Source organism: Eleutherodactylus coqui, chromosome 4, assembly GCF_035609145.1.
Source record: "Eleutherodactylus coqui strain aEleCoq1 chromosome 4, aEleCoq1.hap1, whole genome shotgun sequence".
NCBI lineage: Eukaryota > Metazoa > Chordata > Amphibia > Anura > Eleutherodactylidae > Eleutherodactylus > Eleutherodactylus coqui.
The window spans coordinates 293799801-293812781 of NC_089840.1; the positions used below are offsets into that span (position 1 = coordinate 293799801).

General features: G+C 50.7%; 2 protein-coding genes across 2 annotated transcripts in view; one reads left to right on the top strand and one right to left on the bottom strand.

Annotated features, from left to right (window-relative positions):
- The window catches only part of ATRNL1 (attractin like 1), a 379911-nt gene that overhangs the window by 190753 nt on the left and 176177 nt on the right, over positions 1-12981 (bottom strand). The window contains exon 20 of the mRNA XM_066601402.1: positions 12037-12130. Coding sequence (XP_066457499.1) covers positions 12037-12130 — 94 coding nt within the window. The remainder of the gene's footprint in view (positions 1-12036; positions 12131-12981) is intronic.
- The window catches only part of ABLIM1 (actin binding LIM protein 1), a 509502-nt gene that overhangs the window by 12457 nt on the left and 484064 nt on the right, over positions 1-12981 (top strand). The gene's annotated exons all lie outside the window — the stretch shown is intronic.

A 12981-nucleotide genomic window follows, 5' to 3' on the forward strand; every position in this document is an offset into this window, starting at 1 on the left:
GCATCAAATTCGGCCAGGGGGATTACCCCATGCAAAATTGGGTGGACAGGCTGGATGGTGCAACTCACAAGGTAAACCAGTGGAAGGGTTGGTCTTTGACCCTTCGGGAAAGAATTAGCCTGATCAAAACATACCTGCTCCCGTTATTCATCTACCTGGGCAGCGTATGCATTTTGCCAGAACCTCTCTGGACTCGGGTCTACAACCTGTTCTTCCTAATGTTGTGGGGGAACAGGTTGAACCTGATCAGGAGAGATGTTACATACCGCACGAGGAGACTAGGGGGGTTATCTATGGTCAACCCCGTGGTGTTTCTTGTAAACACTTTTTTTAAGATCAACATAGGCAACCTCTGGCAAGAGAGGGCTCCTCCGTGGGTCTACTCCTGCCGGGGATGGTTTCGGCCCTTCTTCCAGGAATGGGAGACAGGAGGGCGAGTGAAGGACCTTCGCACGCAGCACGGACATCTCCCGGCTTACGCTACCTTGGTTCTGAAGGTGATACGCCGGTGGGGTCTGGGGATGTGGGAGATCAGGACTCTGACGAGGAGGCTCCTCGACGAAAGAGTCCTGTTGACCCATTTCCAGAAGCCCCTGGTGCTCAAGGACTGCCCAAGTCGGGACCTGGAGGGAGGGTTACGTTTACTGAATTCAACCCGGGTCCCCTTGAAGTTTTGGGACTTGGCTTGGCGCTGCTTTCATGGGAGACTGTATGTAAGGGGTAACTTGAAGAGCAGGCCTCTGATTGACAGGGGTTGCCCCCGTCAGGAGTGCAGCGACGTGCTGGAAAGCATGGAGCATTTCCTGCTTCAGTGCCCCTTTAATACAGAGGTATACCAACGGGTAGGGGTCTCCATAGGCTGGCCTCAGCTGGCACACCTCTCCTATGCGGAGTGGGCTTATGGAGCGTTCAGAGGCCTTGGTGGCAGGGACCGCTGCACTTTATTTCTAGTTAGCCTAGTGGTCAGGTTCCACATCTGGAGTGCACGGTGTTTAATCTCGACGGAGCTGAAAATCCTCCCCGTGGATACGGTATGTAGGAACATCCTGGGTGACCTGGTGAAGGTGCGTTCTTTGGAGTATGAGAGGCTGGGCACATCTAAAGCTTCTCTCCTATGGAGAGGGCTTGTATTTCGTTAGGGACATTTTTTTCTTCTTAATTTTCTAGGGGCAGAGTAGGGAGAGAATAGGGACAGGATAGGGAGAGAGGAGGGATAGGGCAGGGACAGTTTTCCATGAAGGGTCAGACTGAGGGGCAGACTAAGGACAGTCTAGGGCAAATTAGGGAAAGAATAGGGAGAAAATGCAAGGGATAGTACATTATGATATCTGTGCCCGGCTTATCACCTCCAATCCCGGTGGGGGGCTGTGAGTACACCATAAAGCTTTTTGTTTTGATTTGGGCAAGATGGAGTGAAGTAGGGCTGCAGGTGAGCCGACCTTAGGCTTTCGGGTTATGTTAATGTATATCGTGTATGTCATGTATATTGGTTAATGTATGTTTATATGTATATATTCACGTTCTGGGTGGTAGTTAGGTTGGGTGGGGGGTTGGGGGGAGTGGTTTCACGCCTTGAGCCGTAGCCTGGCACGTCCCGAACATTGAACTCTGGGCACGGACTGGTGGAGCGGGCATGGCCCCCAGGCTGCGGCAGGCAGAGTGTTGTACAGTTTATATATTACAAAAAAAAAAAACCCGGTGTGGCTTGGCACGTCCTGAACTTTAGAACTCTGGGCACGGACTGATGGAGCAGGCATGGCCCCCGAGCTGCACTGGGGACCCAAAAAAAAAAAAAAAAAAAAAAAAAAAAAATTGAAAAACAATTTCTTTAGTTATTTTTGTATGCCGGTTGGCTTGGTCTTTATTTTCATATTTAGTTAATTATTGGTATATATATATGTTATGTTTACGTTATTGCCTAATTTTGTTTATGATGGGGTCTCAGTGCGGTACGGCTGGACCTGGAGCTTTAGTTTTAGTTTTATTTTCTGGATAGCTGGATGCTCTTCTTTTAGGTATATTGTGTTTTGTTTTGAGTGTGTGTGCGAGTGTGCGGCAGGGGGGAGGGGAGTCCAGACATGGGGTTTTCTTTTGTTTGTGGACCATGGACTCTGGGTGAAGGGCCTTATCTCTGTATACGGTTGTATTATTATTATTTACTATTGTTACAGTTTGCTTTTATTGTTATGTTTTATACTTTTATAATAAAAGATCTACAGGATGTAACTCAGCATCAGTACAGGATAAGTAATGTATGTACACAGTGACTCCACCAGCAGAATAGTGAGTACAGCTCTGGAGTATAATACAGGATGTAACTCAGGAGCAGTACAGGATAAGTAATGTATGTACACAGTGACTCCACCAGCAGAATAGTGAGTACAGCTCTGGAGTATAATACAGGATGTAACTCAGGATCAGTACAGGATAAGTAATGTATGTACACAGTGACTCCACCAGCAGAATAGTGAGTACAGCTCTGGAGTATAATACAGGATGTAACTCAGGAGCAGTACAGGATAAGTAATGTATGTACACAGTGACTCCACCAGCAGAATAGTGAATACAGCTCTGGAGTATAATACTGGATGTAACTCAGGATCAGTACAGGATAAGTAATGTATGTACACAGTGACTCCACCAGCAGAATAGTGAATACAGCTCTGGAGTATAATACAGGATGTAACTCAGGATCAGTACAGGATAAGTAATGTATGTACACAGTGACTCCAGCAGCAGAATAGTGAGTGCAGCTCTGGAGTATAATACAGGATGTAACTCAGGATCAGTACAGGATAAGTAATGTATGTACACAGTGACTCCACCAGCAGAATAGTGAATACAGCTCTGGAGTATAATACAGGATGTAACTCAGGATCAGTACAGGATAAGTAATGTATGTACACAGTGACTCCACCAGCAGAATAGTGAGTGCAGCTCTGGAGTATAATACAGGATGTAACTCAGGATCAGTACAGGATAAGTAATGTATGTACACAGTGACTCCACCAGCAGAATAGTGAGTGCAGCTCTGGAGTATAATATAGGATGTAACTCAGGAGCAGTACAGGATAAGTAATGTATGTACACAGTGACTCCACCAGCAGAATAGTGAGTGCAGCTCTGGGGTATAATACAGGATGTAACTCAGGAGCAGTACAGATAAGTAATGTATGTACACAGTGACTCCACCAGCAGAATAGTGAGTGCAGCTCTGGGGTATAATACAGGATGTAACTCAGGAGCAGTACAGATAAGTAATGTATGTACACAGTGACTCCACCAGCAGAATAGTGAGTGCAGCTCTGGAGTATAATACAGGATGTAACTCAGGAGCAGTACAGGGTAAGTAATGTATGTACACAGTGACTCCACCAGCAGAATAGTGAGTGCAGCTCTGGGGTATAATACAGGATGTAACTCAGGATCAGTACAGATAAGTAATGTATGTACACAGTGACTCCACCAGCAGAATAGTGAGTGCAGCCCTGGGGTATAATACAGGATGTAACTCAGGATCAGTACAGGATAAGTAATGTATGTACACAGTGACTCCACCATCAGCAGCACAATAGTGAGTGCAGCTCTGGAGTATAATACAGGATGTAACTCAGGATCAGTACAGGATAAGTAATGTATGTACACAGTGACTCCACCATCAGCACCACAATAGTGAGTGCAGCTCTGCAGTATAATACAGGATGTAACTCAGGATCAGTACAGGATAAGTAATGTATGTACACAGTGACTCCAGCAGAATAGTGAGTGCAGCTCTGGAGGATAATACAGGATGTGACTCAGGATCAGTACAGGATAAGTAATGTATGTACACAGTGACTCCACCAGCAGAATAGGGAGTGCAGCTCTGCAATATAATACAGCATGTAACTCAGGATCAGTACAGGATAAGTAATGTATGTACACAGTGACTCCACCAGCAGAATAGTGAGTGCAGCTCTGGAAGATAATACAGCATGTAACTCAGGATCAGTACAGGATAAGTAATGTATGTACACAGTGACTCCACCAGCAGAATAGTGAGTGCAGCTCTGGGGTATAATACAGGGTGTAACTCAGGATCAGTACAGGATAAGTAATGTATGTACACAGTGACTCCACCAGCAGAATAGTGAGTGCAGCTCTGGGGTATAATACAGGGTGTAACTCAGGATCAGTACAGGATAAGTAATGTATGTACACAATGACTCCACCAGCAGAATAGTGAGTGCAGCTCTGCAGTATAACTGAGGGTCACTACAGGATAACGAAAGTAGGGAACCTATAAAATGACTCGCTGTTACATGAATTGACGCCCCTCTGGATATTCCGGCAGATTCTTCGCCGTTTCTCACCTTCGGTCGCTCCGCCTGCATTTTTCTGCTTGAACCCTATTTGAACTGTTTTTTTACTTCCTTTTTATTAAAACGTAACTAAGTAAAACAACGGAATGAGATGTTCGCCCAGAATAGCGGCGATTTATGCGTTAACGAAAAGTGGGCGGATGATCTGGCGGCCAGCGATGCCATTAGAGGGTTTTATCTGCTGATTAGCCGGTTGATGATGTACAAGAAAAACACAAACATAGAGAAGAGTTAGAGCGCCGGCGGCCGGCGGAGAGCGCGCCGTGTCAGCTCCCGTACGTCAAGTGCGTTCAGTATGGCGGATGTGCGCTCTCCACGGGGCGCTCAGTCACTTCTGTAACCAGGAAGGGGGGGTAGCTGGAGAGTCGGTAAAAGCGCACTTGACGGCGTCTCGCTGGGTAATTAAACGCTCTGAAACGGAGAAGTGAAAGAAATAAATCTGCGGCTTCAGGAGGAGCGTTTACTGCGAGAGGCATTAACCGCACACCTGCTTCACCAGCGTTACACTCTCGAAATAAAACATTAATATCCGCATGGCTGACGACCGCGAGACGGTGACATTTTTATGCTGATGAGCTTCAGAGTGCGAGTCCTGCCGAGCGCTAATTACCTCCAACCAATCCAGCTAACAAACGGAAAAAATATTTACTCAGCAGATACCGCGGGTAATAACAGCGCCAAAGTGCCGCAACCTTTATATGCCGCCTCCCGAGCGCGTCCTCAGGTGATTCTCAGCAGTGATGACATCATGAATGGGGGGGGGGCACCTGTGGGGAGGATATAGGGGGACCGTGGCCTAGCTAATTCAAGACCAGGGGGGCCGCAGGCAGCGCTCTTCATTAACGTTTATGGGAGATATGGCAACATCTGGGGGCCGCCTGAAAGCCAGAAGTGGGGTGCTGGACCGGATTTTTACTGATACACTGGACTCTCACTTTCCTGACTTGTTAGTCCACCCATCTACTGATATGTTAGACCCCCCCAGTCTACCGATACGTTGGACCCCCCAGTCTACCGACACGTTGGACCCCCCAGTCTACCGACACGTTGGACCCCCCAGTCTACCGACACGTTGGACCCCCCAGTCTACCGACACGTTGGACCCCCCCAGTCTACCGACACGTTGGACCCCCCCAGTCTACCGACACGTTGGACCCCCCGTCTACCGACAAGTTGGACCCCCCGTCTACCGACACGTTGGACCCCCCCGTCTACCGATACGTTGGACCGCTGTCTACCGATACGTTGGACCCCTGTCTACCGATACGTTGGACCCCCGTCTACCGATACGTTGGACCTCCCCGTCTACCGACACGTTGGACCCCCCAATCTACTGATACGTTGGACCCCCCCGTCTACCTATACGTTGGACCCCCCCCCGTTTACTGATATGTTAAACCACCCGTCTATTGATACGTTAGACCCCCATTCTTCTGATATGTTGGACCTTCATTCTCTTGATACGTTGGACCCTCACTCTACTGATATGTTGAACCCCCATTATTCTGATATGTTGAGTCCCCATTCTCTCTATACGTTGGACCCCCATTTGTCTGATACGTTGGACCCCCATTTGTCTGACATGTTGAACCCCCATTCTCTCTATACATTGGACCCCCATTTGTCTGATATGTTGGACCCCCATTCTTTTGATAGTTGGACCCCCCGTCTACTGATACATTGGACCCCCCGTCTATTGATACGTTGGACCCCCATTTGTCTGACATGTTGAACCCCCATTCTCTCTATACGTTGGACCCCCATTTGTCTGATATGTTGGACCCCCATTCTCTCTATACGTTGGACCCCCATTTGTCTGATATGTTGGACCCCCATTCTTTTGATAGTTGGACCCCCCGTCTACTGATACGTTGGACCCCCATTTGTCTGACATGTTGAACCCCCATTCTCTCTATACGTTGGACCACCATCTGTCTGATGTGTTGGACCCCCATTCTCTTGATACGTTGGACCCCCATTCTCTTGATACGCTGGACCCCCTTTTTCCTCATATGTTGGACCCCTACCCTCCTGCTACATTGGGGCCTAATGGCCATTTAACCCCTTAGCGACGCGGACTCTTTTGGACCTAAGAACACACTAACACACTGATTTTGGGGTAGTTTTGATCTCCATTTTTACAAGCCATACCCCTTGTTTTTCCGTCCACGTGGCCGTATGCGGGTTGTATGTTTTTGGCGCGGCGAGCTGTAGGTTTTATTGGTACCATTGTTTGGGAACTGCCTCGTTACATTCAGGGTCCCTTTCCTTTTTGTTTTCCACGGAGGCGCTCTGCGGGGGCTGTATGTGATGAGCTGGAGCTTATATTGGTATTTGGGGGACATATGGCTTTTTTGATCACTTTAATTGGGTCTTTTGGGGAGGTGAAATGAATAAATACAGCATTTTAGCTACTTTTCAATAGCATTTTCTGTGCAGAAAAAAAAAACGGCATTCAGTTTATTCCTTCTATTCCCTTTTTCTGTCCCTGTAGGGGACTTGAACCAGCAATGATATGCTGATATACTGCAGTATGTATGTACTGCAGTGTACTATCGCTAATAATAGCAATCATAGGCCGAGGTAGACCCATCGTCCCTCAAGGATTGCATGGCAGGGGGGGCCGATGACCTCACAGAGGCGGCTACCTCCCTCCCTCTTTACATATAGAGTTCAACATTGATTGTGGCATGTAAGGGGTTATAAGTGGGGATCAGCATTCTCTCCGATCCCCGCTGCTGCAGCTGGAGGCCAACTGTCAGTCCCTGCCAGCTCCCGCTGTGGATGGCACAGGCCCAGGATGTAAGTTTACACCATGAGGGGAGAGCTGCTGTAAAGGTGGTCATCCATCTTTCCCAAAGTCCTGACTGTCAGCTCTCCCGCCAGGTTGCTGTACATTTCCACCTCTATTCTCCCTCCATGCAGCTCCCGGCGGTGGAGATTCGGCAATCGTCTCGCATTGCGTCCACTTCTCTCACATTAGAGAAGTCCGAGACCCCCAGGATGATGTAGCAGAGCTGGAGGGGCGCGCACGCAGCAAACTCAGTAATCATTTCGATAAAGTTACGCCCGGGAAAAGCTGGCAATGACTGGTATGTGAGACACCGCCATGATGCCCTGGGCTTACCCCCCCCCCTTTTCACACAGGCCGCCGCCACCGCCGCTAACCCGTTCATGCAGCCTGTGTAGACCGGCAGATCGTTGTTGCGGATCGTTCATTTCTCGTTCAGCGCCTCCCAGGAGCGGCGAGCGTTTACACGTAACAAGAAGCGAACGAATAGACGTAACGTTAATCGCGCACTTTTGGTCGTTATAATGAATTTTGTCAACGATATCAGTACATCTAACGGGAGTCAGAAGGATTTTTCTCTCTGTTATCAGCCTCTCACTTTTTCTGGATTCGCGCAGCAGGAACTCAACTGGTCGATAGACTTCTGTTACTTTGTTTCCATTCATTGTCACACTGTATCGGCTCAGTGACACGGGGGGGGGGGGGGGGGCGGCATGATGTGCGCCCATCCCACTATGGTTGCATTACAGCAGCCCCCCAGGGTCCCCACCACTTCGGGGCCCCCTTATATTACATCAGGGATCCAGCTCCTCCAATTGGGAAGGTTAGACTCTGTTCACATCTGCATTGGGGGCTTCGTCAGGGGTCCCCAATCCAGGTCCATTCAAATAGCGCAGCATGCTGGAGGTTGGGATGGAAGCCATTATGGCCCGGGGGTCCGTCCAACGCCCGTGGTCTCCTCATAGGATGAATGTGTTCACTGCAGGTATTCAGTCCTGAACGCAGATGCGACAGCGCCTTACTGTGGTGGCATTATGTGCTTACAGTATATGGGCCCCCCACATGCGTCACCAGGGGGCCCACAACCTGGATCTGGACGTCCATGAGCAACGATGGCGTCCGAGTAGTTTACTGGCATTGTGATGTCTGCGGTGAGCAGGGGCCCCCGCTCTCCGGGGCCCCGCAGGTCTCTGGGTGACAGTTCTTCAGTCGCTCTCAGCGCTGGCGGTTACGCTTCTTACTCGCTCATTACCGTACTTAGCGATGCGCTCAGTCTTGACGCCTAAAAGAGGGCGACGATCTGCAGAAAACCTGCGACATTCCTCACTTTAGCTATAATTAATGTGTTAATAAATGCGTCTCGATGATAATTCTCTCGTTTTTGGGTAATTGCTCAGTTGTTTTAGGAAGTGTGATTGCTGGATTTGTCCTATAGTACCCAGAGCAGCGGGGGAGGGGCGGCCCAGATATTGTCAGCTCTGGGGGACAGCGGCCTCTAGATTGTCAGCTCTTGGGGGCAGCGGCCTCTAGATTGTCAGCTCTGGGGGGGCAGCGGCCTCTAGATTGTCAGCTCTGGGGGACAGCGGCCTCGAGATTGTCAGCTCTGGGGGGGCAGCGGCCTCTAGATTGTCCGCTCTGGGGGGGCAGCGGCCTCTAGATTGTCAGCTCTGGGGGGGCAGCGGCCTCTAGATTGTCAGCTCTGGGGGGGCAGAGGCCTCTAGATTGTCCGCTCTGGGGGGGCAGCGGCCTCTAGATTGTCAGCTCTTGGGGGCAGCGGCCTCTAGATTGTCAGCTCTTGGGGGCAGCGGCCTCTAGATTGTCAGCTCTGGGGGGGCAGCGGCCTCTAGATTGTCAGCTCTGGGGGGGCAGCGGCCTCTAGATTGTCCGCTCTGGGGGGGCAGCGGCCTCTAGATTGTCAGCTCTGGGGGGGCAGCGGCCTCTAGATTGTCAGCTCTGGGGGGGCAGAGGCCTCTAGATTGTCCGCTCTGGGGGGGCAGCGGCCTCTAGATTGTCAGCTCTTGGGGGCAGCGGCCTCTAGATTGTCAGCTCTTGGGGGCAGCGGCCTCTAGATTGTCAGCTCTTGGGGGCAGCGGCCTCTAGATTGTCAGCTCTGGGGGGGCAGCGGCCTCTAGATTGTCAGCTCTGGGGGGGCAGCGGCCTCTAGATTGTCAGCTCTGGGGGGCAGCGGCCTGCAGATTGTCAGCTCTGGGGGGCAGCGGCCTGCAGATTGTCAGCTCTGGGGGGCAGCGGCCTGCAGATTGTCAGCTCTGGGGGGCAGCGGCCTGCAGATTGTCAGCTCTGGGGGGCAGCGGCCTGCAGATTGTCAGCTCTGGGGGGCAGCGGCCTGCAGATTGTCAGCTCTGGGGGGCAGCGGCCTGCAGATTGTCAGCTCTGGGGGGCAGCGGCCTGCAGATTGTCAGCTCTGGGGGGCAGCGGCCTGCAGATTGTCAGCTCTGGGGGGCAGTGGCCTGCAGATTGTCTGCTCTGGGGGGCAGTGGCCTGCAGATTGTCTGCTCTGGGGGGCAGTGGCCTGCAGATTGTCAGCTCTGGGGGGCAGCGGCCTGCAGATTGTCACCTCTGGGGGGCAGTGGCCTGCAGATTGTCTGCTCTGGGGGGCAGTGGCCTGCAGATTGTCTGCTCTGGGGGGCAGTGGCCTGCAGATTGTCTGCTCTGGGGGGCAGCGGCCTGTAGATTGTCAGCTCTTGGGGCAACGGCCTGCAGAATGTGTTTTTTTCATTTACTGTGGAGATGAATGCACTCTAGAACTTTCTGTTATCAGCCATTTCTGGGTGGGCTGTGTTGGCGGTTTCCTTTACAATGTGAGGTGCTGCTGCCCGTGCCGCTCTCTCTCTTCCGCAGCTGCGCGCCTGTCGGGGTTTCGCGTGTGTGAGGTTTTCATGCATAATCTGACCTTCTGCGGAGTCGTCACTGCGAGCGGCTCGTCATCTCCAGGGCTGAATTACTAATTGCTGTAATTTTACCTCATCGCGGCTCGCCGCCGCTTCTGGCCGGGGGGATTTTACTCCGTTCTGGAGAACGTTAAGTGGAATCGTTCTGGCATTTTAGATTTTGCGTGGTTTTCCGCCCACGTATCGCTTGCTGAGGGGATCTACAGCCAGAGAAATTGTTAAAAGTCATCTCATCGTATTAATTATACATCGCTCAGCGGGAACCGTTAACGGCTCGCTCTCTATGACAAGGCCCGCCCGCGCTGCAGCGTGTGAGGATGGTGTCAGCCCTGCGGGGAAGAGTCACAGCCCCCCCACCCCACAGTTCACACCAATGCCCGCTCCAGCGGCCGTCGCTGTGACATTAGGAGATACTGCCGGCAATGGCGGGACGGGGAGAGATGTACGTGTGTACACGCTAGGGCACAAGAAGTGAGCAGGAGGTCTGACGCTACACGAAACACAAAGTGCTACACTCCTAAAATATATCACATCCTATGCTCCAGTCACCTCCAGACAAGCATTCAAAATCTTGCTATTACATAATATTTTATACTCCAGTTACATCCAGAGCTGCATTCACGATTCTTCTGTTATATCATATCCAGTCACATCAGCTGAAATCTCATTTCTGCTGTTCTATCCACAGCTACAATCAGAATTCTTGAGTTACATCACATCTTATACTCCAGTTACATCCAGAGCTGCATTTACAATTCTGATGGCACAAGTCACTGGTCACACCACACATGGGATGTTGTGGACAGTTTTGGTCACTGGTACTCAGGACATATCAAGCGGCAACTAAAGTAATAAATGGAAAAGGCGGACTACAAGACCCAGAGAGGTTATCAGAATTGGGATTGCAGGGGTGCCTTGACATAGGAGTTTCATCCGTTCCGTGACGGAGCTCGTGGGCCAAAAAACTTGCATGCAAAAGCACTTTTCCCCATTGAAATGCATTGAAACACATTAATACGGTGCAAAGGGGTAACTAACTGCAAGTAAAAAAAAAAATCAATACTTACCTACCGCCGGCATTGCCCGATGATCTGCGGCGCTGCAGGCTGTCGCTCCCTCCTCCACGCTGACACAGAGCATTGCTTTCTAGATGCGGGGCCTCCAGCAAGTTAATGCTCTGATTGGTAACTCAGCGCCGCGCCAGCCAATGAAAGCCGGCGCTGGGTTAACCATGGTAAGCAGTATGGTAAGCAGTATGGTAAGCACTATGGTAAGGACTATGAGAAGCAGTGCGGTAAGCAGTATGGTAAGCAGTATGGTAAGTAGTATGGTAAGTACTACAGTAAGTAGTATGGTAAGCACTATGGTAAGTATCATGGTAGGTAGTATGCCAAGCAGTACGGTAAGTAGTATGGTAAGTATCATGGTAAATAGTATGGTAAGCAGTATGGTAAGTAGTATGGTAAGTATCATGGTAAGCAGTACGGTAAGTAGTATGGTAAGTAGTATGGTAAGCAGTGCGGTAAGTAGTATGATAAGTAGTATGGTAAGCAGTATGGTAAGCAGTATGGTAAGTATCATGGCAAGTATCATGGCAAGTAGTATGATAAGTAGTATGGTAAGTAGTATGGTAAGCAGTATGGTAAGTACTATAGTATGTATTATGGTGGGCTGATTGTTATACCTTTTATCTGGCTGAGGAGGGATGAACAGTCTGCCAAAAGGCCTTAGCAGACCTCTTCAGGCTGACTCTACTGCGCTGCACTGGGGCAGACCTGGGACTGCAGCTCTAGATGTGTTTGGAGAACAACACTTTACAGTTACTTCCAGGCTTTCTCCTGCTCTAATGTGACATTTAAAGACTGCCCACCAATGTTAGATAGGGGAGGTGTCGGACCCCCGGTGAACTGAACTGTGGAGGAGCCACAGTGCTCCAGCACCCTGGAATTACACACACAATGATGGCGGTACTCACAGCTGGCAGTGGTCTCCTTTGATCCCCTTGGTGGTGCAGTAACATTTTCCTGTCTGCATCTCGCAGATATTGGCATGTCCATTACATTCACAGGCTGGAAGAGAACAGAAGAGAGGAGGATGAGACTCCGCACAGAAGAGAGGAGAGGAGGAAGAGACTCCGCACAGCAAAGAGGAGGGTGAGACTGTGCACAGAAGAGAGGAGAGGAAGATAAGAGTCCGCACAGCAGAGAGGAGAGGAGGATGAGACTGTGCAAGAAGAGAGGAGAGGAGGGTGAGACTGTGCACAGAAGAGAGGAGAGGAGGGTGAGACTGTGCACAGAAGAGAGGAGAGGAGGGTGAGACTGTGCACAGAAGAGAGGAGAGGAAGATAAGAGTCCGCACAGCAGAGAGGAGAGGAGGATGAGACTGTGCACAGAAGAGAGGAGAGGAGGGTGAGACTGTGCACAGAAGAGAGGAGAGGAGGGTGAGACTCCGCACAGCAGAGAGGAGAGGAGGGTGAGACTGTGCACAGAAGAGAGGAGAGGAGGGTGAGACTGTGCACAGAGGAGAGGAGGGTGAGACTGTGCACAGAAGAGAGGAGAGGAGGGTGAGACTGTGCACAGAAGAGAGGAGAGGAGGGTGAGACTGTGCACAGAAGAGAGGAGAGGAGGGTGAGACTGTGCACAGAAGAGAGGAGAGGAGGGTGAGACTGTGCACAGAAGAGAGGAGAGGAGGGTGAGACTGTGCACAGAAGAGAGGAGAGGAGGGTGAGACTGTGCACAGAAGAGAGGAGAGGAGGGTGAGACTGTGCACAGAAGAGAGGAGAGGAGGGTGAGACTCCGCACAGTAGAGAGGGGAGGAGGGTGAGACTCCGCACAGCAGAGAGGGGAGGAGGGTGAGACTCCGCACAGCAGAGAGGGGAGGAGGGTGAGACTCCGCACAGCAGAGAGGAGAGGAGGGTGAG